The following is a 27,372-nucleotide window of genomic DNA, read 5'->3' as shown; positions in this document are numbered from 1 at the left end:
AGCAAAATGGGTGCAGCTTAGTTGCAAAAAGAAAACCCCGAGGCAGAGCTCAGGGGCCCCTTTCAGTGCGGTCCTCCGCCATGTTGTCCCCTCGCCGGGAGCGCCCCGCGCGCCCAGCCAGCAATGCTCTCCCCCTCACAAAGTCCCCGTCCCGAAGGATCTCCTCAACTCTCCTTTGCCGCTTGCCAGGGAGAGGTGCCAGGGGGTGGGGGGCAGGCGGGGAGCCCACCGCTCCGTGAGGGAGAGGAGAAAGACCTGCCGCTGCTTCTGCAATGGGGGCAGGGTGCCCGGCTTTACATGTGCGCCTGTCCCCACCGGTAACCTCCTCAGGGAGAGCACCACCACCACCGGCACGTGCACCACAAGGGTCCTTTCCAGCTGTAAAATTTCCCGGGAGACACCAGGGCCAGCAACAGTCTCCGAATCTGTCGCAACACCCGGGATGTCAGCAGCCCCACAGCAGCCCCACACCCCCTTGCCGGCTGCCCGTCGGCGCCCCGGCCCACAGCAAGGACACCGGCTTGCCTCAGTTCAACACCTTCTCCGAGAAGTGTCCCAGCTTCCCCTCCTCCTGCACGGGCTGCGAGGCCTGGCCGCAGCAGGACGGGCCCCGCTCCTGGGCCAGGGGTCCGGCGGGCCACCGTGGCCCCCCGCTCCCTGCCGCCAGGCAGGCGCCCTGCAGCTCGGCACACTTCTCCTTGTAGTGCTGGGCATTGCCGGCAAAAGTCTCGCAGCGGCTGAGGTTTTCCTCCTGCACGGGGCTGCCCACGTTCTCCTCGCTCGGTCCCGAGGCCGTTGCCCCCTCCTGGGAGTTTTGGCTAAGGTAGACAACAATGATGTCACCCTTGAAATTCATTACTTGTCCACTTGAGATGAAGGTGGAGTTACTGTTCCCAGTCACATTTCCTGGGGAAGGAGAGGGGAGAAAAGACGACACACGTGATTAATATTTTCCCCTCACGAGATGGACGCTTAGTGCAGTGAACATAATCTGCTGTGGTGGCTTTACTCTTGTTCCATTATTTTTTCCCCGTGACAAGAGGATGCTCTTATAATCAATGCCTTCCACTGGACCTTTTCATTATTTCCATTTTTGCCTCCTCAGGACAAAGCCTGTCATCCACAGGGAGCCTGTCTGGAAGGCTTGGAAACATTTTCTCTCTCAATTGCACCCTGGGAAGCAAGAGAGAGCGTGACGATCTCATGCTCCCCATGCTGCCCAATGCACAAGCTGTGTCCAAACTGCCTCTGCCCGTGGCTTGTGAGGAAATGGTCATTATTTCTAATTATGAGACTTTTTTTTAGAGTCCCAGGCATCACAGTGGGGTTTTTTTCCCCTTTGGTAAACAATCAATCCTACCATGTGGGCTAGGTAGCAGGCTTATTGAATAAAGTACTGAAAGACTTAACGTCAGACCATACAGTCACACAGTGTCCAAATGACACGGAGCTTATATGATTATCTTATATTGTCCTGATCCTCCATGTAGGTACACTTGGGTACTCACCTAGTGCCCTCATGGATTTACCTGGATATACGCTGACTCCAGTGAAGAGACAGAGTCTATATTATAGCAACCTAATGGAGTTACAGTTTCAGTCAGTCTGCCTTCGGTTAGAGATTTTTCAGTATAAATTCAATCTTTCTGCCGTTCAAGGACTGGGTCGCTGACTCAAGTGACAGCAGGACCAGGCTCTGGGAATTAATAAACTTCCCTCAGAGCAGAAAGAAAATAACTGAGAGCAAACTTTCAACAACAAACTAACAAAATCGTTAAAATTTGAAAATTAAACGAACCAAAGCAACCAAGTAAAAAAAAAAAAAAAAAAAAATCTTCCTAGCCTATGAACGCTCTTTCTAAGAAATGTTTTTCCTGCTGTGCTTCACATAATCATTATTTGCAGACTGTGCTGACACCTTTTAGACATTTTCTGCCTTTCCTCATTACGTTCCTCAACACTTGAGACATTCCCATTTTCACTGCAGCTAAGCATGGCCCAGCCCAGAGAAATGCTGTTTTTCTAGCAGCCACGGGTGATGTTTGCACATCAGCAATGGACACTGGCCTCCAGCTGGGCTGAGTTAGGACCTATGCCTGCTCGTAACTGAGTCTGGGTAGCACTCGAGCGTCTCTCTAATAGCCCCCCTCAAGCAATCCTATTTATTTTAGCTAAACCACTGCATTGCTAGCTCTTTGCTTTCTTTCCAAGTGTTGTTGATTAACATGAGGTGTCAATAAAAGTTTTCTCTGCAGGAGTTTTTTCCCTGTTGGTTCCTTCCCCCGTGTTCGATTCGGTTCGGCTGTTTGCCATCAACAAAACCGTTAGGCATAATGGGAGTACTAAAATAACTGTTTGCCTTTATACGGATTGCCTGTCACTTGCAAAAGGTACTGTGGAAAAGTTTACCACTGCTCAGTGACAGATCAAGAATTTAGAAATATATGTGACAGTGGGGAAGGAAAAAAAAAAAAAAAAGGCAGATTAACACATTTATAATGTTTAGTTGAATGTGGCTGGCAAATCTTCACTGCTTTTTGAAGACACCGTGCTGAAACAAAAGGATATTTGAGGCCCAAAAGCACAGAAAAGGGACACGAGCTTCCTGGACTGCACTAAGAGATGTGCTTCCAACCTGGAAAGTATAAGGGACACCTTCAGAGGATAAGTGAAAGCATCATTCTCTGCAACGTTTCAGCCTTTTGATCTCTTCAGACTACCTGATGGTATTAATTACAATGACAGATTAATTTTTGTGGTAATTATTCACTAAGAACTGGAACAATGCAGGCGATTAATTTTCTCTGAGCCATCTAACGGCTTCTAGGTGGTAAGAACGGTTTGTTGCTGCCAAACTGGGCTGGTTTGGGATCTGGAAGTGAAAGGCTCTGCAAAACCATTCCTAATCATGAGTCACCTAAGTCTTCCTGCACTCATGCTTTATGCTGTAGCCCTACACATGACTTGAGGCGGTGATGAACTGACACTTCATGTTCTGACTGCCTCCAGGCTTGGGGCGTTTGAAAGAGCGCTGGAAGGCTTACCTCCATCTCTGGTGGTGACCCCTGAAAGTGGCACCTGTCCAGAGGTTTACTTTGGTTGTCTAGGGTTGTTTCACAGGAGGAACAGAGTTTGCAATTTATGTTGTCATTTTGAGTGTTAGAGAACTAAAACCAAAACTTCATGGAATTACCCATGGCCTTTTTCTTCCCATTTTTTCATCCACCCTCATTTGTACCATTCTGTCTTAGCATGACTTTGTGCAAAGCCTGTGGCTTCAGTTGCTTTGAGAAGCTTTACAGAAAGTTATTTCACATGCATGTTTATTCCATCTGGGCATTTCACAAGGCCCAGCAAAATGACCGATGCCATTGCAGCTCCATGTGCAGCCCCAGCGTGGCCAGGGTGCTTCAGTGTGGAACCTACGGCTAAGCCCTGTCCCACTCCTCGTGCAACCAGGCGTTGCCAGCGCGGCACGGCCATTCTGCAGACAGAAAAAACCCTCCATCAGCAAGCCACATTACCTACAGATTAACTAACCCACACTCTCATACTGCCCACAGCTCAGTCAGTACCTTCTGGCAGTCATGCCTAAAAAATGGCAAATTAGGAACACAGTGTCTGTGCTCAGGTTTCAACAGATGGCACTATAGCATGTATATACCCAAAGGCACAGACACAATTAAAATCCCATATAAAGAATTATGCGGCAGATCTAAGATGGCACTTTCTAGCACGTCGCTTAAATCCAAGCTCTCCTGTTTGCCCTGTTGTTCCTTAATATTTTCTCTTCCTCTTCCTGTCAGATTTAGAAAGAAAAGCAGTACTTCTGCAGTGCCAAATAAGACTTGACTTTCAGTTGTACCTCAGAGTCACCTTCCAACAACAACAACAAAAGATAATCTGTGTTCTCTTTACTACTGCTGAATTTTGTACAGACCAGGCAGTGAAACTGTGTCAGGATTTCAGGAAATTGAAGCAGCAGAAAGAGTATCTGCTCTTAGAAAGATGAACACCGCGCACTTTCAGATTCCCACATGGCATGTGTGTTGAGAGAGGAAGGGCCTTCAAAAGTGTTGGTTTTTGGACTTTGGCAGACTGACAAGAATGTCTCTGTAAGAAACTTTAAGGCACGACATGATTTTAAAGAAGGGCAATTGCTTACGACTGCTGTGTGTATTACAGTAATACTTAGATGTCCCAGTCAAAGCTAAGGTCTCATTACGCTTGGCAGTGCATCGACATAATGAAAATAGAGCATCTGACTTTAAGAGATTATAATCTAAAATGACTAATAACACATGACAGGCAGATTGCAGACTTTTATACTGAAAAAAAGTCTGAGGGAGGAAGGTTTCATCCAGAAAAGGCTCATAACTTCCTTTCTGCTAGTTTTGCTTCAGTGATTTTTTTTTTCCCTGCTTTCATTTGACAATTTTGATATATTTACTCAATTAGTAAATTGGTAGTCAATTAGTAAATTGGCGACAGTGTTTCAGAGTTGTTTAGGGGACAGAGCACTTGTGTATGGAGAAGCAATGTCTGTATGAAATTATTTTTAGGTGAACGCTTATATCCTTAATTAAACACTTTAATTTTTATTAAAGTATTATTTAAATTAAATTAAAAAAATAAAACAAAGAGAAGGGGCTAAAAGCAGAAAATTGAACATAATCTCTTAGACCCAGTCGTGGCCACCAGGTTACAGCCCCAGCTGGAGTTTCACTGACTGCCATATAAATGTAACTGGACTTAAACCTAATGGCAAAAAACGTGCGTGAAGACTGTTGAATGGAAAATCGTCTGTCTGAGCATTACGCATCCTTTCTTGACTCAGCCTCTAGGTCTCTATATTCTCCTCCTTCTAAGTTTTCTCCAATACACACACCTGCTATCACCAAAATACTTCAATAACAGAATTGCCTGTCCTCTGCAGTGACAGCCAGAAGATGGGTTCTGCATTGCTGGTTAGATCAGGGCAGGACAATGGTCCCTCACAGTGCTCACACTGTTTGCAGAATTCACTACAAACCAAATGGTCTTACTATTTCAGTTTTGTTTTTCATGTTAGCTTCAGGGCAATTAAGTGAAAAGGCATCATTTTATTCTTCTCCCCTTCTCCTAAATCAGACCCTCTGAATAATACTGAGCTAGCACAGAGAATAATCCTATATGACTGTGCACAGGTCAAGCCTAATGGGCTTACCAGATACTGGAGGGAGGTCTGAAGTGCTGCTGTTTGTCCCTGAAGGGCTTCTGTTTGTCCCTGAAGGGCTTCTGTTTGTGTTCTGGTACTTCACGTTGGTACTATCCGAAGATGCATCTTCCATACCATGATCACTTGCTAGTGTGCTCTGACCAGCAGAGAGAAAATTCAAGCCACAGGTGCACTGTGCATAGGATCCAGTTTCTGGGGAGGTGGAGGCACTGTCAGCTGCAGCACAACAGGGTTTGCTCCACTTTCTGGGAGATTCCCTGTACGAAATGCCACACCTCACACAGATCTTCTCTGAGTCATAGTTTGTTGCAAAACTATCTGTGTCTTTGTTGCCTGTTTCCTTCAGGCAACTGTGGGCACGTTGGCAAGATTTCTGAAGAAGTTTGTCCGTGGCAGTGTGTGCCCCATCTGTGTCAGAGGAAGGGTGAAAGCCTTGAGTGACTGATATGTCCTCTGTGCTCCCAATCCCTGAAAAGTACTGATTTAAACTGTCGTTCTCCCCTGCCTCCATTGGTTCTGAAAATGACAACATGGTTTTACTGGCAGTCTGACTCAGTGAAGATAAATAATCAGCGGTATTGAGATCCTTATCCATGTATTCATCTTCCATGGGAACTGGTGGGAAATGGTCATCATCAGTCTCAGTTACCACAGAAAGCTCTTGGAGGCTCCCTCCTGCCTCGCATGGCACCATGCTGGGGCTCCCGTTCCTGCAAGCAGTGCGACCACTGGTGCAGCACGAGTTTCCAGGGCCAGGAGACCCAGTGGGGCCCAGGAGACATACACCTTCAGAGGTCTGGGGGACAGCAGCATTCGTGACGTTCACGGTAACAAATGCATCTCTGGGGGGCTCCTGAAAGAAATTCAAAATAAAAATGTGTTTAATAAATAGATCAGCAGAAGGTTATCTTCTAGACAAAGAAGGAACAGGCAGATCTCAGTTCTTCCTCGGTGTGGAGCTGCTGAGGTTGAGCAGCACTGCTATATTTGAGTCTTCAAGTGTAATTCTGTTCTGCTGTGAAACTGACTGGTGATGCCGGGCTCAGCAGGTGTTCAGAAAAAAATCTGGTGGCCTGGGGGGCAATAACATTTAATTTCGGGAGATGACTATTCCTAGTTCTTAAGAAGGCACTTAAGAGTTAATAAATCTAGAAGAGTCGCTAGATTCTGCTGTTCCTTATGGACCATCAATAAGACCTACCTAACTGCTTATAAGAGTTTGGAAACCCTCTATGTGTCTGAAAAGCTCTTGATCTGTGAATGCCTTACTGGGAGCAGAATCTTTATTATCAGTAACTATTGAAGAAAGAAACTGGGTTGATTCAAGACAAGCTAGACAAAAAGAAGTCACACGGGCAAGGTTGCTTTAACCTGGAAAATGTTAGGACAACAAATGCAAAGGCCCATGATGTCATGTTGCCAGTACTTGTCAAAGTAAAGCTATATTTTGGTTGCAGCTCCAAAAAAAGAGGGGTTGGGAAATACTTCAAGGGTTCCCTTGAGTTCATGCAAGTTGTGCTGTAAAGACAGGTATTTGGGAACTGATACCTTTCATTTCTAGCGTCTGTTCAGGCCTTCCAGGATAGAAAAGTGTAAATGCTGCCAGCCACTAATTGCTGTTGATTCACTCCTCTGTCCCAGAGGATCTGAGCAGCGGCCAGTGCAGGAGGTTGCATGAACACTTACGAGACAAAAGAGGAACTGCCTGCTCAAAAAGGTGGGTTTCTTTGGTATGGTATTTTTGTAGCAATGGAATTTGAGTCTTTCAACAGTTAAGCTAGACAGAGCTCCTAGATGGGGTGGTGGGGAGAGCATGCACCTGGGACACCTCAGTCCACGTCCATGGTGTGAGGCAGGCAGTGCACATGAACTTGAACCTGTGCCCCCACCTGAGTGCTTCAAGCATGGGATCTGGTGTTCTTCCAGAGCAAAACCTTTTGTAAGGCCTTACTTTTTTCATATCTGAATGGACAAGAAGGATTTCTGCGAGCACTAGAATTAAAGTGTCTCACAGCCGGTTTCTTTAGCTGATGGCTCTGTGCTTAATGCCTTGCATGTCTGGCATTCTTGGCATTGCCCCAAATCCAGGTTTCTCCCCTGTGAGCACTCTGATATGTAAAAAAGTGCAAACTCAACTGAAGCTTTTCCTGCTCTTAGGATTTAGAAAGGCTCTCTCCTAGGCAGTCTCAGGTGTTCAGCGACCAGTGGGCTCATGTTTAACTTTCTCCTCCTAAATATTTAATCATCACAGAGACTTTTACCACTGTTAAAACTAGCTGAAACCAGAGAGCAGGTTCAGAAGCTATTTGAGAACGGTGATTTCATACGCCTCACATTTACAGAAAACTAGACTGAAAAAGCCGAAGCTTCAAGCATTTTTTGAGGAACTCAAAACTTGTTTTGTAGCCAAACATTAATGTGGAGTCTGCTTCTGGAGGAGTGTCAGGAATGCCATGAGGAAAACATAAACCAAAGAGAGAATGCTAGCGTCTTTGACTTTACCTTTGTTCCTTTTATTTGGCTGCACACTTCATTAGCCCAATTCTGTAGATCTGCTGTAGGGAAAACAAAAAGAGTAGCTGTAACATATAGCAGGCACTGAAGTTAGCCGCAGACCTAAACACCCACAGTCATTCACAATCTGCAATATCATGTTAAATAAAAACCAGTGAGACTGTTTTTACTGACTGTTCAAGTGTCCCAACGTTGGTCTAGCTGAGGATTCATTGTAACTGGAACAGGGATATATTTCTGTGGAACAAATGTTTCCAAGCTCCTAAAATAGACCACGGTTAAACTGTGTTCCACATCAAATGGGGTTTCTTTCCTGGTCATGTGTCACACCAAGCTATGACTGGCCCAATACCGACCCGCTTGCAGCCGTACGGTCTATTTCAGGAGAAGTCACATGGATGGCCCAAAGGCCATGCTCAGACGGGAGTGAGGAGCCTGGACAGAAGAGGGTAAGCCACTGAAACCACGGGATGGCAGGCTCAAATACAGCGTATTCCACTTAATCAGGGTGTACTTAATGGGGAAATTCACTTAATCGGAGTATCATCTCCCAAGGAAAAGCTTTAAGTCCAACAATGCTTTATGGTAAAGACTGCCACTCAATAAAGTTAGCAATTCTTCTTGTTTTCTGTTTATACTTTCAGGAGATTTTGTAGGGCTCAGGTCTCATGTACATTTGAAGCTTATGCTGGTTTTGTATGTCTGCAGACAGATCAGCTATGTAGCCACTGCCAGTTCCCAGCAATGACTCTGTTCCTCTGATGTTGAGTCTGCACATTTACCATCAGTCCTCCTCCAAGCAGGCAGAGCTTCTTCCTGAGCCTGCAAGTCTCTGGAGCTCTGCTTAGCAGGATTTACCACGCAAAGGCAATGAAGGACTGTCACTGCAGAGCAGCAGGGCAGCAGAAAAGTCAAATAAAGAGCATTCCCTTCTAACCTGCTTTGCATCGTAAGTATTTGGTTTGCAAGGAGAGTCACCATTTCCTCCAGCCCATCCCAGGAATTCCAGATTTAGCACAACCCGTGTTCAGTGTGGCAGAGGCAGCCTATTTCTAAAACACAGGCTGAAATATACTTTACAAGAGAGGGTTGCTGTCTTCCCTTCCACTGCTCCCAAAACATTTCATAAATTGCTAGGACTTGGGAAAGGAGATGATGGAAAAACTACACTAGGAAAAGCTTTCCATGATAAGGGGAAGAAAATAAAAAATGAACAGAACAATACGGGTATGTCCTTAACTAAGGAGATCCAGGGCTTAACACAGAGTTGAGCAACTGCTGAAGGTATTTCCGTTGTATTAATAACATATTCAGTACCCCACTGTTATCCAGTATGCCTTTGCTAGAATTTTTCTGTTTTTCTACTTTTACTGTTTATTCTATTTCCTTCTAGTATTTCTTCCATACCTCATCAGAACTTCGGCGTTCAGCTAAAAACATTTCCTCCATCATGTTTTCAAATACACATCAGGCCTTTGTCTTGAAATCCATGTTTTAACCTGTCCAGATGTAGGTTTCAGGGCAGGAGGGAAAGTGGGAAGAAGGAGCCAGGAGATGGTGAAAGCCCCCTATGTCTGTCCCTGCTTCCCTTCGGCCAAGGGGTCTGCTGTGCCACGTGGCGCAGAGCAGCCATGCTGCTATAAAAGCCTCCAGCACCAGCCCTCCTTCATCCACACAGCGGCTGCGTCCACCCCGAGGGCGGTCACCCCACAGTCAGGGCTGCAGGAGGATACCAGGCGATACGCATTATGTGTAAGTGTAATACGCTGGCTGCCTAGGGGAAAGGAATTTGAAGCCTGGCTTTGCACTAGTTAAAGCATATCCATACGGACAGATAAAGGGATAGCACAGAAATTCCAAAACAACTGCTGAGTTTCTTAACCTGGTGGTTACCCATGAAATCAGAGTGCAGAGAGCGCCATGCAGTTGTCACATTCATGAATATCATTAGCTATCACGTACCTGTCAGCTTTTTTCCCTTATTCTTGTAGTATACGATGAAGATGACAATGCCAATTAGTGCCACAAAAAACAAGATGACAATCAACACGTATAAGATCCTGTTTGTTCCTGCAGGATGTAAAGATGACAGTGCCATCAACATGCAGCTTGTACTCAGCGGTATGACAATCCTTGCTCATTTTACCTGCTTTTCCACAGGAGAGGGTTTTTTTTCCTTCCTATTTCGAGTTTCTATAATAAGGACAACAGCTCTAGCACTCATGCAGTTCTGACAAGCAGCCTTACTGAAGGTACCTGGTACCGAGCCATCTCCATAAAAACCAGCGTCTTGGTGTCTCGGAGAGGTGTGATCCAGTCATACTCCTCTGAAAGTCCCCTTGCAAGCTGCCAGCAGCCCACGGGCTGTGCTTGCTCTGCCTCAGGGGACAGAGGACATACATCTCATGGAGACTATAGAATTCAGCTGGCAAAATTTGTCCTTTATCTCAGGTTATGAAGGATCACTACATGCCATGCAAGCAGCCTCCCTGGTACCATATCCACACTGGAGAAGGAAATGGGCAGTGGGCAAGAAGGGAGAGCTACATTCAGCTGAGACTGTATCCATTGCTATAAAATAAGCACGAAGAGAAACTGCTAGCCTTGATACAGATAACGTGTGTATGGAAATCAGCAGGCTGAAAAAATGAAAGAGCTGTAAATGTGATGGAGGTCATGGGTGTAACAGCAATACTGCTTGCCATGCAGTTTCAGTGGGAGGCGTAAAGCTCTGCTTAGTAGTGGACATGGGCCCTAGAACCGCCAGGCTTAAAGTAATCTTTAAAGGTGGGATTTTCCAAGAGTGTTGCCTTGGTTTACAGCTGCTCCCCCTAGAGTCACCCACAATAAGAATGGAGTTAAGCCAGCCAAAAACCCTAGTAAACACATCCCTCCTCCTCCCTGCTACTTTCTAACAGATAATCTGTACTAGGACACATACTGTCTTCCGATGGCTCAGGCATCTTCTGTTCTGCACAAACTGCATCTGACTTGTCAGTCCCAGGCGCGATTTCTGCCATTCCTAGAGATGTACAGCTAAAAAAGAAAGACAAAGAGGCTAGGTTCTCAAAGAGGAAGTTTGTCATGGCTCTTACACTTACGCAGAGTAGGACTTTCTGTTGTAACGTACAACATTTCTCCTGCATTTCTCCACCCGTAAGAACCTCAGACACCTTCTTTATTTTCAGCTGTGTCAGCTCAGCAGTTCTGTTGTTACTGCTCTCTCTTGCTCCCCCCAAGGAGAATTCAAGCTTCAGTGTGAGAATGCCTTTATCGCTGCACAGCCAACAGAGATGCTCTGTGCGCTCTGCAGACAGCCTGAAACACCCCACTGAAAAATGCTTTTGCCCAGGCTTCTCCCTGCCTTCTGGCTGTCGTGGTTCTTTTACAAGATACAGGGACTTACTTGGTCCAGGATTTACACTCATCGGTGGATGAAGCGACCTTTGAGAAGTAGCCTCTGGGACATGGTATACACATTGTGTCCTTGTCTTGTTGCACTGTGTGTAGTAAAGGAAGAAAAACTTTATAGCTGAGCTTCCATGGGTTCCTTTCAGGTGAGGGGAAGGTGACTATGCTCCCCATCCTCCTGCTCCACCACCCCCCCAGCCCCCCTGAAAGCTCCCCTGAAAAAGAAGGATCTTAGATGAGATTAGCACAGCAGTGACAGTCACAAGTAAGCAGAAAAAAGTATGCTAGTCTCACCTGAGCACTTCTCTACATGATCAAAATGAGAAATGACCAGGAGCCATTTGCAGTTATTGTAAAATAACACACAGCTATTATATCCTTCCCCTTCCATTAACTTCCTCATGTCGACGCTATGCCACAGATAGCAACACTAACTGGTACTGTCACTTCTATGAAGCCACAGTAAACAAAATGCTGTATCAGGATTTGCTAGACTGGAGAAAAAACAGCACCACTGTGCTCCAGGCCCATGCAGCATTTCATCCTCCATTACTCTATTATGTGCTGCTTTTTTGGAGTTCCTCATGCTTGGCGCTGCTGTTCCCAGTGTTCATTACAACTCTGAACTTGACTGTCTCTATTTTCCACCCACAAAACACCTGCATTTTGTTTTCGATCAGACTTCAGACTAAATTAAATGTCTGTAATAAATCTTTGCCTTACAAGTCATCTAAAACAGAATACTTGCGCTACCTGAAAGGTGTTAATCACTTTTAACTTGCTTATAACATTATAAAATGGCAAAGCAAAGTCATTGGACAAAAACTGATTTCAAATCTGACCTCAGGAACAATCTCCAATGGACTGCTTCTCTGAATACTGGAGCAATGCGTGACCTAGTGACTCACAGTCAGACACCTCAGCAAACATTAGAAAGGCACTGAACACCTTGCGACTATTGCCATGTCCACATGATATCTTGCAAAAGTCCCTTGATCCAAGATACTACTTAAACTACAGAGGCAGAAGCCTTCAAAATGCAAATAGTCCAGGAGGGTTACATGCAATAGTAATGATAACTCAGATATGCATCTGCTGTTGACAGTCACCTGAGAGCCTAAAGTATCCTCTCTAATGTCACAACCCACACGATGCTGGCCTCATCCTGTAGGCCTGAGCTGGACGTTTCACTTCGTACGTCCCCTGTCTTTATCTTACCAGGATGCTCGACTCCGAATCCTGGAGGACATATGCTATTTCGCTGACAGCAGTCACAGTCTTCATTCCAGTGGTAGCCCATCGTACAAGCACACTGCCGCTGGAACGTGCTGTTCCCTGGGTTCACTTCTCTCAAAGCTTTCCCTAAAAGAGAAAGCAGATGAGAGTAAAAATCTTTCTCATATAAGCCTCAAGTTTATGAACCTCCTGTTCTACCTATTTGCTTTGCTTGAATGCCAGATGCAAACCCATTCATGTTAGAGGAAATGTTATCTTTCAAGAAGCATGAGAGACCCTTGATCAGCACGGGGGTCCTCACTGATTGCACTCCTGAGCAATACTTTTCCTTGTAGCTGCTGTAGAAAATAAAGAGAGCTTTTGCAAGGGTGAGACAAACGTGTTTGTTAGGTGAAGTGAATGCACAGTATGCTGGGCAAAAGGGCATCCTTTAAGATCTTACTCACAGGAGTGAATGGCCCCAGTGAAGATAATCATTATCAGCAGCATGGAGATTATGGTCGCAGTGCTCAGCACAGCACAGAATCTCTGCTATCTGGGGACCTCCCTCTCCGCCAGGCTCTTTTGCAAGCCCAGCCTCCAGTGTTGGGTACCTGAACAAAGCGACTTCCCTAGATCCACCTTCCCATCTTCGTGCTTCACTAATGTGGCTTAAAAGGTTCTTCAGTATGAACAGCTCACCTTGATCACATATTTTATGTAGTAAGCATTTATCTTCTTCGTTCCAGACATCCATATACTCGTTTGGGCCACACGGCTGGCACACGCTATCAGAAGTACCAGTGCATCTAGCAGACATGTACCTTCCTGTGAATGAAAGAAGGACAAGAAGGTCGCTTGCAAGTTGCACACCAGCTGTCTAAGGAGCTTAGGGCAAGTAACAGGTTGGGCTAATGCTGCTGTACTGCTGTGGACAATCATTTCTTCGTGCTGCCTTTTCAGTTCCTCAGTCTGGCCCCCATTTAGTGTGGCACTGAAACATCCGTGAAGCTTATGGCCTGGGAGCAGTCCTATCTACATGCATGAGAATCAAGCTGCTGTCTCCCGCAGTGGTTAAGCACTATTCCAACAAAATAGCTGCCCTGGCTTTTGCTGAGGTCAGCAGGACTGCTCCTGCACTAGAAGGCACTCATAAGCCTGAAGTCATGCACCTGTGAGGGTATGTGCCAATACATTAGCAGAGTCACAAGAGCAAGCTGCCTTACTGACCCACAGAGCTGTTTCTAATGAGCTTTTCGGTTATGAAGCCGGTACAGCCCGGTGCTCACATACCTGGCTCACACTTTGTGCAGCACCGTCCAGAGTATTCATAGTGTTGTTCGCTTTCACACGGTGGAGTGATTTGTAGTGACAACTGGAGCGGAGAAGGAGAGAGGACATGAGAACCAATATACCCAGAGAGCTTCAGACCTACCTAATCACAGTGCTGGCAGAGAGGAGGAAAACTTTTCTTCTGTATAGCATTTTGGATAGCTAAGCAGTAAAAATTACCCAACAATTATGACTTCAAAGGTGCTTTGTAGACACACTAAGAATATGTACTCGATGCTGTACACACAGGGACTTGTAATACAGCCAGGTGATAAATAAAAAAAACAGTCTACAATTTGTCATGAACTTTTGGCCTGCTATATAACCTTTTCTTACAGTACTCTTTTATTTGAAATCTATGACTTTAAAACAATTGTAAAGAAAAAAAATTGGCATAGAGCTACTTCTGTAGTCTCTTCCACAGATATGACCTCAGACCAAGACCCGGGCAACTGACAGTTTTAAAGTACAGCATTAAGCAAACAAGTAAAGTGAACGATTTATACTCCTGAAAAAGAAGAAGTTCCCAGCTTCCCACTGGGGTACACAATACTCCTAGCTAGCCTCAGAAAATATTGGACTTTAATTTTGCAGCTTTTTATGGCTCCCACTGTGTCCTGCAGAGATGGTCTCATGGAACTGAGGCAGCCATCCAGAGAGGTGATACAATTAAGCCAACAGCTTTTTGCTTCCCAAAAACCCAAACCAAACCAAACCAACACAAACCACCCCTCCAAACCACCTGAAACTATTATATGAGACAGCATCTGCAAAGCAGGTAGCAGTGTTGCCTCTAGCTCCTATGGGCCTTCGCATCCCCTCCCTGCTCTCAGCTGCCTGTACACACAGTGGTCCTGCCCACAGCCCAGCACATGCGGCTCCCTCGGCCAGGCTTCGGGGCATGGCTTGTACTGGGGATCTTGGCCAGCCAAGCACCGTGCCCAGCCCCTCGCTCACCCTGCTTTGGCTGCCTGCGAGTCTCCCGGCAGCGGTCCTCCGGGGAAACTCAACACCTTACAACAAGTTGTTGATCTTGCAATAGATAAGATGATTCAAAATCTGGCCCGTAGCAAGGAATCCTTCATTATTGGATACAATTGTTAAAATCTCATTTACTTGGAGAAAGCGGCAATAAAGGTTCTGCTGCTCGTTAAAGGGAGCTTTTGCCACCTAATAGCATATGACAGCGCTGTGCCTACTGTTGTGGTTTAACCCCAGCCAGCAACTAAGCATCACACAGCCGCTCACTCACTCCCCCCAGTTGGGATGGGGCAGAGAATCAGAAAAGTGAGAAAACTCGTGGGCTGAGATAAATACAGTTTAATAGGGAAAGCAAAAGCCGTGCACGCAAGCAAAGCAAAACAAGGAATTCATTCACCACTTCCCATCAGCAGGCAGGTGTTCAGCCATCTCCAGGAAAGCAGGGCTCCATCATGTGTAACAGTTACTTGGGAAGACAAACACCATCACTCTGAATGTCCCCCCCTTCCTTCTTCTTCCCCCAGCTTTATATGCTGAGCATGACATCATATGGTATGGAATATCCCTTTGGTCAGTTGGGGTCAGCTGTCCCGGCTGTGTCCCCTCCCAACTTCTTGTGCACCCCCAGCCCACTCGCTGGTGGGGTGGTGTGAGAAGCAGCAAAGGCCTTGACTCTGTGAAGCACTGCTCAGCAGTAATGAAAACATCCCTGTATTATCAACACTGTTTCCAGCACAAATCCAGCCCCATACCAGCTGCTATGAAGAAAATTAACTCTATCCCAGCCAAAACCAGCACAGCTACTGATACCGATTTCCGTTCCTCTACTTAGCGTTCTCCCCTTGTTTCCTCCAAGTCTTTACTTCTCCTCTTTCTTCCTTTTCTAGTTTCAGCAATAGCAATCCCTTTAAATAGAAAATATTTTTCCCTAAGCACCTTGTCCTCTTCTAATGCTGGGAAGGGTCTTGTAACTTAAAGACGACCAAAAAGGTTGAAATTTTTCTTTGAAACACCACCTTTTGGCCTGGAGTTTAAGCCATGGGTTGGTGCATGACTTGTGTTTATCAAAACTGTGCTAGCTGTGTCTGGAACAGAATAAGTACCTCAAGTCAGAGGTCTTGAGTTTATGTATTTTTTGCAGGTTATAAACAACTTACAGCTATTTTTTTATCATTACAACAATCCCAGGTCAAATTAAGAGTCTAGTCTTGTCTCATTGTTTCCTTGTCTCTTTCTTTGCATTCATTAGCAGTACCTTTCTCATGATGAGATTACACGTTTTTTGGAACAAACATTGCATTTCGTGTTTGCGCAGCACCTCCTGGGAGGGGCACGGGATAACGATCAGTGCTGGCGAGGCGAGAGGCGATCTAGGAAATGGAAAGCCGGGCCAGCCTGGCAGCTGAACAGTGACACTGCTCAGTGTCCCAGAGGAAACACTGAAAACACTCCTGTAATCGAAGGAGCTTATTTTCTGCAATGGACTTCAGGCGGCATCTGCTAAAACACTAAGCTGGCCAGCACGGGGTTGAGGCGACATTGCGGGACCGAGCAGCAGAGAGGTGGTCTTGGGCGACTGATTCCCTATTCCCAGCCATCCGATAATGCAACAAAAGTGATGAGACCAACAACAGGTCCAGTCACTTGCTTTTTGTCACAGAATGTTCTCTTCTTCCTCGTTTGCCCCAGTTTGATAGTTCCTCTTTAGAAGAAAAGACTAAAAAAATTACTGAAGTGTCAAACAAGGGCAAAGTCATCCTTTTTAAGGAAGGATATGCAAATCTGCTAAAGAGCATTCAAGCTAAAGGGTCTGGAATAATTTCCGAGAATCACAACTCAGCCTGAGGAGAAGCAGCAATCCCCTGGCGCTGAGGCTAGGGGAGCAGGCTAATTGCTCGGCCACCTTCTGGAAATCGTTTACATACCTCCATGCTTTACCGTATAAAGAGGGCTATTGTTACGGTATAACTCACAGCTGCAGCTGCATAAATCTACGCTCTGTGTCAATAAGTAGCCTCTTCCACGACCGTGTCCTTCCCCTTTTCACACAAGCCAATGCATTCACAGAGCTGCAATACTCCCTCCTTTGATTTATGCTCAACGGTGTAAAGACAAGGCTCTCGGCGTCCACGTGCTAACTCCGACGTGAGCCCAGCCTCCTCGTGAAGGCCAGGGATTTTGGCCTGATATGGACTGGCTGGACCTGCCAAGCATGAAAGCTGGGAGGAGAGAGGGCAGGAAGGGAAACAAAAGCAACCTGGGGTTTTCTTAGGGTGGGAGCTGAACCTGGGCCCTTTTGCTAACACAGCCCCATTGAAGTCGGACTATCCCTTGTTTAACCCTCTGCCAGAGGACCGTGCACGTCTCATTGTCAAACTGTACATCAGCTTCCCTTGGGGGCTGAGAAGTACTTGCGCTGCTGCCAGCACGATGACCTGACGCTTCGCCATCACCAGCGCATTCCCGCCACAGTGTCCTTCCGAGACGGGGAAGTGCAATTAATTTTGCAGATGAGGAACTCGCACCCGGAGGCCAGCTAGCTTTATGGAGGTGACAGGAAACCAAACCAAGTCTCCCAAGTCGCAAGTTCGCCTCGTAACCCCTGGAACATCCTTCCTCACATCGGGTGCTGGCCTGTGGGTCAGAGTGATTTGGACATCACAGAGCTCTTGTCTAGAGAGAGAAGGGGCCTCGATGAATAGAAGGTATCAACCTCCTCTGAAGTGATTAAATAAGACAAAACCCAGCCTGGTCATTCCTTTAACGGTCTCGCTATTGATGAAGCTGCCCATTAAATCCCACCACCATGTGCAAATGAGTGCTTCAAAGAGCTCTAGGTATCCTGTGTAAATTTAATTCATCACTTAAAAAGCGTGCAAAGCACACAGATTTGCACCAGTTCCTAAAAAAACAGTCAGCGTTCCCACTTGATTAACATTACCTCAGAACAAGTATATCTGACAGGGGAAGAGTCCAGCGGAAAAAAGACAAACCTCCTCCGGGCTTGGTAGATCCAGTTCGGTAAAGCACGCCAACACCCGCTTACCTTTAAGCACATGAGTAGCACCATTGACTTCTTTGGAAAAACAGACATGCTCATGTCAAGGTTTGCAGGAGGACTGTGTTTTGGTGTTGAGCTGCAGGCAGCCTTTTCAGCTTCTTTTTTTTTTTTTGCCTATTTGTTGAAAAGGACGCTAAGCAAGAGTGTGCTTGTAGGGTAGGAGAGCTTTGATGACTCAGAGCTACAAAGCACCACTGTGTTACTCAGACCTTGAAAAAACACACACACAGGTGCTTCTGAAGGGGGAACCAGCAGCATTCAGATTCCTGTCCTCAGGCTTAAGGAAATATTTATTCTTGGTGCCGTTGAGCAATCGGATGGCAGCAGAAGCTGTGTGTCATGGATGCTAAAATTACTTTCTCGCTCAGATGAATATTCAGACAGACGTTTCAGAGAAGATAGAGTTGCATGGGCCTCTTTCCTTTAAAACAAAAAATCTGGAAGAACAAGCTCGGGGGTTTCCACAGTCTTTTTCCCATGTCACTTTTGAACAAGGCCCGTGAGGCCTCAATGAGGATTGCTCATTAGCGATAATCCTAGTTTTGCAAAAATTGAGATGTAAAGGGACACGTCAAAGGGTGACTATCTTAAGATGACACCTTCTTGCTCAGTGTAGTTGTTTCTGGAGAGTATTCAAGTCATCTGTCATCATTTCACTGAGCAAAGCACATTTTTTTCTCCATTTAGTATTACAGAATCAAAGCACCTATGGGAGAGACAACTATGGTCTGTCCTGCCTTGCACACCACTTGTTCTTTATACTTTGGAGCCTGAGTTTATTCAAACCACTTGCTTTTGAAGTCCTTACACTTGCCTGCTGTAGAACTATAATATTTCTGTGGATTTTGGGCTTTATTTGCCTTTGTCAAGAGGACTGAGCTTTGAGCAACATTTCCTGATCTGAAGTAGCCCCTGCAAGCACAGCACCCTGGTGTCCAGCTAGGATGGCCTCTGCAGTCGTCTGCTGCTTTTTCTCCTTCAAATCCGAGCCACTCCCTCTCCTCTCACAGGTACCGATTGTGTGCCCACAGCCTTCCAGCTTCCTACCTGATTTGGGTCAGCAGTATCGCTAAGCAAAACCCAGATTTCTTCAGCTCGTTGCCAGTTTCAGAGGCTTGCCTGAAAAATTATTTAAGAATAAAAATAGAATCTGGCTCTCGACGGGCGCTGCTCTGTGGCTGGTGCTCCCAGGCACTCTATTGAGGTGCATAATAGTAACATGCACAATGAACGACTCTGGAAATTTTTACAATTGTGAGTGTATAAGGGGAAAGAGGAGTCTTATGTTAAAGACTTAATCATAACCATATGGATGCTGAATGCAACAGCTCCTTCATAGACAGTCTTCACTGTTGAGAAAAATTAAATCAAAGCAGCACACAAGTCACAGCTTTGCAATCCCAGCTATTCGCTTGCAGGTCTGTAATCCATCACGAAAATCTCAGATTGTGAATGAAATGCTTTTGGTGATGTCAACTTTCCAGTGACCAGTAAACCACTTCACAGAACTACCACCACATGGTAAAATATAGCCGGGAAATGGCAACAGCTAAAAACTGAATATTATTTCACTCTTAAAAACAGGTCCTTGAAACCCTGCTAGAGCCTGAATACCTAAAGAAGCCAGAAAGAACATGAGGGATAAAACCAATAATAAAGCGGTCAAGAGAAAACTGTGACTTGCAGCCAGCAAGTAGGCAAACAGCGGTAAAAGCCCCATCCTGACTATTCCCCTTGCCCCTCTGTTTTAGCACGCAGCAAAAAGCAAACACCTGAGCAACTGGTGCTACTCCGCCAACGGGAAGGACCATTCATCAATCTCAAACCCACCAGAGTTATTTCTAGCCGGCACACTACGTGAAGGAGAAGTGCTGCACTGACCACTCTTGCAGCGGGGCGGTGGGGGTAAGGCAGACAGGAACCTCAGGTATATCAGATGGGAGATGACAGAGGTGATAGATAGCAGGGCTGAAACGGCTACCGACTGAACCTGTGAATCAGCCAGCTTTCTTCTGTGGACTGAAAACTCGCCATCACATGCACAGCATTTGTCATTCAGAGACAAAGTCATCTCCATACAACAGCCAGAAGTGTACACCTAACATTTTCATCGGCTGGGTGGTCGGTAGCATCTGCATGTTGCCTGCACTTTGGTGCAAAACCTCGTGCTTTAACCTACATGTCCTCACTGCCACAGCAATTCAAAGACTAATAGCTACTAGGTAGAATATTTTAAAGATGAATCAATGAGTAAAAACCCAAAAGCTAACCAAACCAAACTATTTAACGAAAAGGCTCGACAGCAAGACAACAGTCCATAACAAGCAGAAATAAAAACTGCAGAATAATGACATTACCAAAGCTAACACCTAGATGTGCTTGTGAAAAGGCCTGCAAAGGCAAATCTCTTCTAGATTACACAGGTGCAACAGCAGCACTCCATAGGAAAGCTTAGCAGTCTCACCACTCCAGGTACAGTCTCAATGGCTCACCATGAGTAACTCTACACCCATTCATGCTTAATTAAAATAATAATAATAAAAAAGACACTAAAGACATAATCATTTATGGGGAGCATGCTCCTCTTGCACTTGAGTTCAGCAGATTATTTTTCTATACTTTATCAACTGAAGTCGAGTCTTACTGAAGAAATGACCATGAGAGATTTCTTGGGCTGGCCTGTTTCTGGATGCCAGATTAGGAGTTCAATGGGGACTTTTGATGCTGAAAAATCTGTATGTTTATGTACCCCTTCCTTCCCGCATGCCACCAGAGTGGAACATAATGTATTAATCTCTCGTGGTGTAAGGCGAGACCCTGCAATCCTAGCTGAGCTGACGGGGAGAATGAGAAAGCTTGTAGAGAAGAGGGGAAGCCTGCTTTCACCACCTGATGTTCTGCTTTGGCTTCCTTCTCCTGGATTTTAGCATTGCCCATGGAACAAATGCTGAATATTCTGCAGGCAGAAATATGAAGGTAGTGGTAGGGCTGTAGCCCTTATTTTGGATGATGGCCGTATAGAGGGGATGCATGTAACACCCACAGACCATTCTGCCTTGGTGTGAGTTATAATAAGAATTGCATGATCGGATCTGCACCTTCATCATGAAGGAATTGCTGCCTTTATTAAACGGCTCAGGACTGGGCTGAGAATTGGTTCATTTACTCTTTAGGTGTCACCGCAAGGAACCAGCTCCACCAGGGACTGTGGGCCAGTCAAGTCGGTGGAAATATTCCTCCCTGATTTGAATGGGCTTTGGCTCATTTCTGTAAGCAGCCTGTTTTACTACATGTTGTATTGCAGGGGAGAATTTTTTTTCCTGTGAGAGCAGATTCAAGGAATCATCTTGTCCTTGCTACTGAACAATGAAAAGTTACTCAAGAACATGATGCTCATAAGGCAAAACTATTCGCTGTGGCAAAATAACATGCTCAAAATAGATTCCCTTGCGTGCTACATAAGCAATTTTTAGGACTTCATATGAACCTAGTAGCACATTTTTCCCTATCTGTATTCCAGATTAATGGGTTGCCTAACAAAACTTCACAGTATTTTTTTTTCCATACAAGATTTCTTTTCTTTTCCCTCCACTTTGACCACTGACTAAATATATTCTGCACCCATCTGCAGTCACAAATGTTGTTCTTTGTCATTCTTGAACAGATCCTATATACTTTTTTTTTCTTTTGGAGTAGCCACAAAGTGGTGAGGGTGAATGACCTCATTTTTTTTTTTTTTCCCCCTCCTGGGCTAATTGGCTCTTGCAGGGTGGATTAAACCGGCCAGCTTGGCTCTTTTACCGAACACAGCCTTTCCTGGTCTCTTTTATCTAGATTTTAAGAGGGGAGCAGCCAGCGGGCTCTGCAGAGCCGAGAGGCGGCTCCAGGTCTCAGCTCTCTGCCTGCCCGCTGCACTGCCATCCTCTGCCACAGCCCCTGCTCCAGCTTCGCCTTCGGGGACATCGCGAGGAAGAGGCGGGGAGCCACCACGAACATATTTGGCCAAGGGGTGCGGGGAACGTGCCTCCGCCGCGGGGATGCTGGTGGGGTCGTGGGCAGAAGAGGACCCAGAGAATAAGGGTGAGGGCTGGATGCTGCAGTCGGCCGGGGGGATGTATCCACTCCCTTCCTGGGCCTGCGCGGGCAGACCTCCCCGTGACTTCAGTGGGAAATGGACAGGGCTCTATCCTGCCCTGGTGATTAATGACACTTTGGCTTTGTTTGCAGCGATGACATCCTAAGCGTTGTACAAACACCAAAGGAAGCCAAGCCCTCAGCCCAGAGAACTCACGCCCTGAAAAGGCAAACAAAAAAAGGTAACCATGGGAAGCACTGTGAAGAGCAGCTGAGGTGGCTGCATAGGTATGGGACAAAAACCAGGATCTCCCGGAGCGCCAGGCGTAAGTCGGCGTCACTTCTCTGGTGCGGTGCTGAGCCCTCCGTGAGGCACCACATCACAAATATGACTGCACGCTGCGGTGACACACGAACAAAGAAAAAAATCAAAGAAAAATCAGGAAACTTGCATTTCCCCAGAGCTGAAGCATCACACCAAAGCCTGCTGCCACGGAGCAGACGCAACAGCAGAGTGCCCTGGGTGCCAGCGCAGCCTGCAGAGCAGGATTCCCTCCTGCAGCCCACCCTGCAACTTTCAGCCATTGCTGCTTGTGGAGGTCCAACAACAGTCTTTCTTCTACTACATGAACTTTGGACCATTTTCAAAGAAGAGTAAGTCATAAAAAGGGGCAAGTTCTTGCAGGCAGGCTATTGTGTTGTACAGACTGAGGCCTACCCAAGTCCATAGTGCAACCTGGTTAAACAGCACTTAATTTTCGTATTGCATTTATAGCACACAAATATTTGCCTTTGCGCTTTCTGTCATTAATAATGAACCATTCTCAGAGCAGCTGCTTCTCTGTGCAGGCAATGCCAACCAATGCATCCTTAAACCAGAGGGTGAGCAGCTGCAGCAGAAGCCAGCGCCGCCTGGCAAGTTGAGTTTCCATTGAAAGGAAGGGGGCAGCCTGTGCAAGAAGCACGGTGGCAGCCGAGGACGTGATGCACCAGCCATCTCCCTTTCCCTCTTCTCCCCCACTGCCCGCCTCCAGTAAGCTAAACCAGCATCTGAAGCAACCACCTCCTCCAAGTGTCCAGCAGCCTTTGCACCGCAGAGCAGCCCCTTGCAGCACGGGGCGCGGGATGGGAGGAGGTCTGGATTCTGCGGTCACAGCACGTGGTGGCAGGAACCCTGCTGGCTCTGGTCACCACAAACACCTCCTGGAGACCCGGTCATACAGAGAGGAAGTTGGCAGGGGGGAGCAGGAGGAGGACAGCCTTGCAACAGGGGCTACCTTTTTGTTGCATCTACGTGTGTACCTAGTACAGCAGGGTCTTCCACCACTTGAATTCCAAGGGACAGATGGATAAACATAGCGAAGTGGCTCAAATATGATTCCTCTAAATAGCGTTAAAGGTGTAAATGCCAGAGGGCACCACTTTGAGGTTTTCGTGATTTTTGGCGCTGTAGTTATGCATGCATCCCTTTTACCATCTGCACTGGTTCTTGCAGAGCGGTCAAATTACATCCCACTTTCCTGAGCTTGAGCGTGCTTGGGTTGACAGTATCAGGCAATAGAAACAGATCCTTAGGGCCACAGTTAATCTCTCTGCTTGACCTGCATTTTTTTTTTCTTCTGGCAAGAAGAAATGCCATAAATGATGTCGGTCAGTACCCTCGAGATGGCTGATAAGCTTTGAATTCTACTGACTTGTGAAATGTGGTGAAGGTTTGTTTTGGTCCCATTTGTGGAAAAGAAGAAACTACATCAGGAAGATGATGCTTAACATGAAAAGAGAAGCGGCAGAGGTTTCTTAAATTGTGGATTGGTTCAGTTTTAAACGCATTACATTCCTTTTATATGAGGTGCTGTAAGATTTTTCACATGTTCTGGGGGAAACTGCAAAGCAATTAAAAAACTTTCCAGTTTCCCTTGCAGGAACCGTTCCTGCAAGGGCATTTTGACAAGTGAACTAATTGAATTACAGTAACTTTGAAACCCATGCTGTTAACAACAGAATAAATCCAGGAGTTTAGATTAGATATTGTAGAAGTTTTGCTCTACTGAGTGATTCCTTTGCCCCTGATCAGAGCAGAAATACTGGACCAGGAGAGCCCATGATATAACAGAGCACGGACGTTTTTATGCTCTTTTTTCCCCTCTCATCATAAAGACTGTGTATTTTAGGAAGTTAGCAGATAATCTATATTTCAGCCAAAATTTGTCTATATTGCAAAGAATTCCAGATGCTTGCAGTGAGCAAATTTTCCCTATAAAGTAAATATTACGGAGTAGTGGAAGAACCCGTCCCATTGCCACACAAAGGAAGAAGAGTCCTTGGCATTAAACCAGGCAACTGGTTTATTGCATAGTTGCAAATGCACGTTCTCACAAGCTTTAACTCCCATCTGATTGATAGAAACATTTATGCTCTTCACTGGTGGTAAGCAAGGAAAGGGATGTGACTATCCTGTACAAAGAAGCTGAGCAGATCATGCCTCAGAAAGCAAAATACTGGGTCCTTTGACAGGCGCCCAAGACAAATCACTTGGAAATATCTTGTGGCTGAAGCACAAGACAAGGAGGGCTGAGCTCTGCTCCCAGCAGTTCTGCTCTACGCTCCGTGTGTGACCTAGAGCAAGTCACGAATTCTCTGTTCCCGTTTCCTCTTTGGTGAAAAAGATGACGATGATCATGTCTATTCTCAGCAGAATTATGAGTACTCATTAACTTACATTTCCAAATGTTTCTCATTCTTTGCAGGAAATACATTGCAAATATCATTGCCCTACCACTACCCCACCATATTATCGACTCTAAACTAACACAAGTGCGTCAGACAAACTTCAGCCCTACCACGCTTATTCTCACAATTTGTTCCATCAGAAAACAGCACTCTTATAAGAAACCACTGTTCAAATCAGTCAAGCAAAGGAGAACCTGAAAGGCTGGCTGGGAGCAGCATCTCTCCAGGCTTGCCTTGCTTTCACATTCTTGACTTGCACGTTCTGCTCACTGTTGCAGACAGGATATTAGATTAACGGGCTCTTTGACAAAGTATGGCTTATCCTATGTAAACTTACACTACAACTTTCCTGGAGCCCCCTACTATTTTGTACTGCTACTTGTCCAAAGCATTGGCTATGGAAAGTTGCACCCTGTGCAACCACTTACAGACTCAGAATTAAGCACATGTTGAATGCAGTGGAAAGACTTTACACATCAGCCCCAAATAAATACAAGTTCCCTGTTTTGCATCTTCTGAAAGGCTGTGAATTGAGAGGTGAGAAATAATGAGGAGCTCCTCCTGGCCCCTACATCAGGGTACCCGAAACATGCTGGGAGCTATAGCATGGAAGCATCAATTTCCAAGGTTTGGTCAAGAGTTGAGCAGGTTCCAGGCAATGAGGAGATTCCAAAGGGAACAACTGCCCCAAACCCAAATGGCTCCAGAAGGAAGCAAATACGTAATGGTTAGCGACCTGAAGCAAAGGTACGAAGAACACTGAGGTCTGCTCTTCATGCCGCATTGATCACAGTCCTGAACACCAGGGCAGAAAAAAAAAAGACAGATACAGAGGATACTGAGGAACAGGACAAACCACCTGAAAGCTATGATGTAAAAATCACTTTTGAAATATGCAGGTTCATTCATATACATATGGAGGACACCTGGAAAGCAGCAATTTAAGAGAAGCCTAAGGAGCAAGGGCGGACAGAATGAAACATATGTTTTAGAGGGGAAAAAAGGCCTGTGTGGTTTTAGGCAACATATTTAGGACCAGAGATCCAGAGGAAAGGCTCTCAGGACTATGCGGTCAGACATTAAATTGGAAGCTGTAGACAGCAGAGGGTTTTTTGTTTTGTTTTTTTATCTTTTTTTTTCTTGAAGCTGCACCTTGCTCTCAGGGAACCCAGCCACGGCCCAGTTATAGCACTATGTTGAGGGAAGCACTTAAAATGACAGAACTAATCAAGAATAATGAGACACAGAGAAATACTAGAAGTTCAAATGAAAGAAATACAAATGGTAGTGAGGCTGCCAAACATTGATTAATGGAGGAAATAAAGTGCCTGTAGCATGGGATTTGCAAATAGCCTGCCAGCCTAGAAGGGTCTAAATAACCCAAAGGGAGAGGAATAATTTTTAAGCTGTATAATTAGAAAAAGCAAAGCAAGATTCTGCAAATTTAAACCGATGGAGGAAACTCAATGTATGCCATTCACAAGGCTGAGCAAGAGCTGGCTGTAGAAAATGGTCTTTCTGAAAACAGGGGAAGACCAGCAACGATCCCAACCGTAAAACACGCCGACCATTAGCCACCTGGCATCGCACAAAGCTGCAAAAAGAGCACGCTCTGTTTGCAAACAACCTCAGAGCCAAACCTCGCTCAGACCTTTCCCCTTGAGAGGAAAGGGTTGCCCTTTTGGGGCAGCTGACCTGGGACTGGGGTTTGGTTCCCGGCTCTGTCATGAGCGGCACGTGAACCTCTGAGCGAGTCACGTAGCCGGTCTGGGCCTCAGTCTTCCACCCGTGGACCTGGGGTCACAACGCCGTCCCACCTCCTGGGGCCGCTCAGGGGTTGCCTACATTTGGGATGGCGGGGTGGTCAGAGCGCGAGGGGGACTGCACCCCTCTGGGGGAGGCTGAAAAGCTGTAGCTGGGCTGCGAAAACCATACACGCTCGTCCCACGTCTGACGGACAAGTGTGCTCATGCTCTCTTGAATAAATCTGTTCGGTAGGGTGGAGTCTGCCTTATTTTTACTCTACATGCAAATTATATCCCTCAACAACCTCACTGAAAATATTTTCTGGTTTCTCACACCCTGCGCTGGGCAGGAGCAGGCTGTTTTCCCTGTAGATCCTCTGGCTTCCTTTGGAGCTTTGGGTTTGGGCTATTTTGATTTTAAAGAAGCGAGAGAATCTTGTGAGACAGGGCGAGTTGTAGGGAAAAAACGAAAACAAAAACCAAACAACCAGAGGGGAAAAAAATGCAGGCAAAGCTGTTCTGCTAAACTCCGCTCTGCTACTGCCGGCGGTGCAAGATGCCACGGACTCCGACTTCGCCACCTCCTCCGAGCGACAGGCGAAGAAACAAACCTCCCTGGGTGAGATGCGACACCCGCCTTCCCCCTCCTCCGGCTCAGCCCTGGCAGCGCAGCCTTACCTGTTTGCCAGCAGCAGCGAGGCAAAGGAGAAGGAGCCAGCAGCCTGACGGGACGGGCATGTCTGGGTCTCCGTCTCTGCCTCCTCCTGTGGCTCCTTTTCCTGCCACCGAAACGAAACTAGATCCTTCCAGCCAAGCCCCCGTGCCCCGGCAGCAGAGCGAGGCACATTTGAGCTAGCTACTTCTCTTTCTTCCTTTCCTTCCTCTCAACTACACGAGGGGAGAAGAGAGAAGAAGAAGAGAAAAAAAAAAAAAAAAAAAGGGCGCCTGGCTGTAGTTCCCACAGCATTTCCTGAGACTTGACATGCAGGGTTTTTTTTTTTTCTCTCCCCTTTTTGTCCCTCCCTTTCCTTTCTCCACCCCCTGTTACAAGAAGTTTAGTCACCATGCCCACGTCCCTCCTCCTGCCGATG

General features: G+C 46.2%; 1 protein-coding gene across 1 annotated transcript; it reads right to left on the bottom strand.

Annotated features, from left to right (window-relative positions):
• Nucleotides 1–526: 526 nt before the first annotated feature.
• TNFRSF11A (TNF receptor superfamily member 11a) lies at nt 527–27,019 on the bottom strand. Its single transcript, XM_050892663.1, has 10 exons — nt 26,960–27,019; nt 13,652–13,733; nt 13,061–13,186; nt 12,362–12,505; nt 11,139–11,232; nt 10,674–10,768; nt 9,695–9,802; nt 7,721–7,773; nt 5,207–6,071; nt 527–906 (listed from the first exon to the last, which is right to left on the bottom strand). Exons 1-10 carry the CDS (start codon nt 27,017–27,019, stop codon nt 527–529), a joined length of 2,007 nt encoding a protein of 668 aa, XP_050748620.1.
• Between the last annotated feature and the right edge of the window lie 353 nt (nt 27,020–27,372).

The sequence above is a fragment of the Gymnogyps californianus genome, chromosome 2, assembly GCF_018139145.2.
Source record: "Gymnogyps californianus isolate 813 chromosome 2, ASM1813914v2, whole genome shotgun sequence".
Taxonomy (NCBI): Eukaryota; Metazoa; Chordata; class Aves; order Accipitriformes; family Cathartidae; genus Gymnogyps; species Gymnogyps californianus.
The sequence above is the reverse complement of the archived record's forward strand: the minus strand, read 5'-3'. Positions and strand labels throughout refer to the sequence as shown.

What these genes read in the sequence shown, in the direction of transcription:
- TNFRSF11A (XM_050892663.1), bottom strand. Translation starts at nt 27,019, where the DNA reads ATGCCCGTCCCGTCAGGCTGCTGGCTCCTTCTCCTTTGCCTCGCTGCT. An exon ending in CTGCACAAAGTGTGAGCCAG is followed by an intron (nt 13,187 to 13,651) that starts GTATGTGAGCAC and finishes TTTCATTCACAG; the next exon opens with GAAGGTACATGTCTGCTAGA. An exon ending in GAGTGTAAATCCTGGACCAA is followed by an intron (nt 10,769 to 11,138) that starts GTAAGTCCCTGT and finishes TTTCTTTTTTAG; the next exon opens with CTGTACATCTCTAGGAATGG.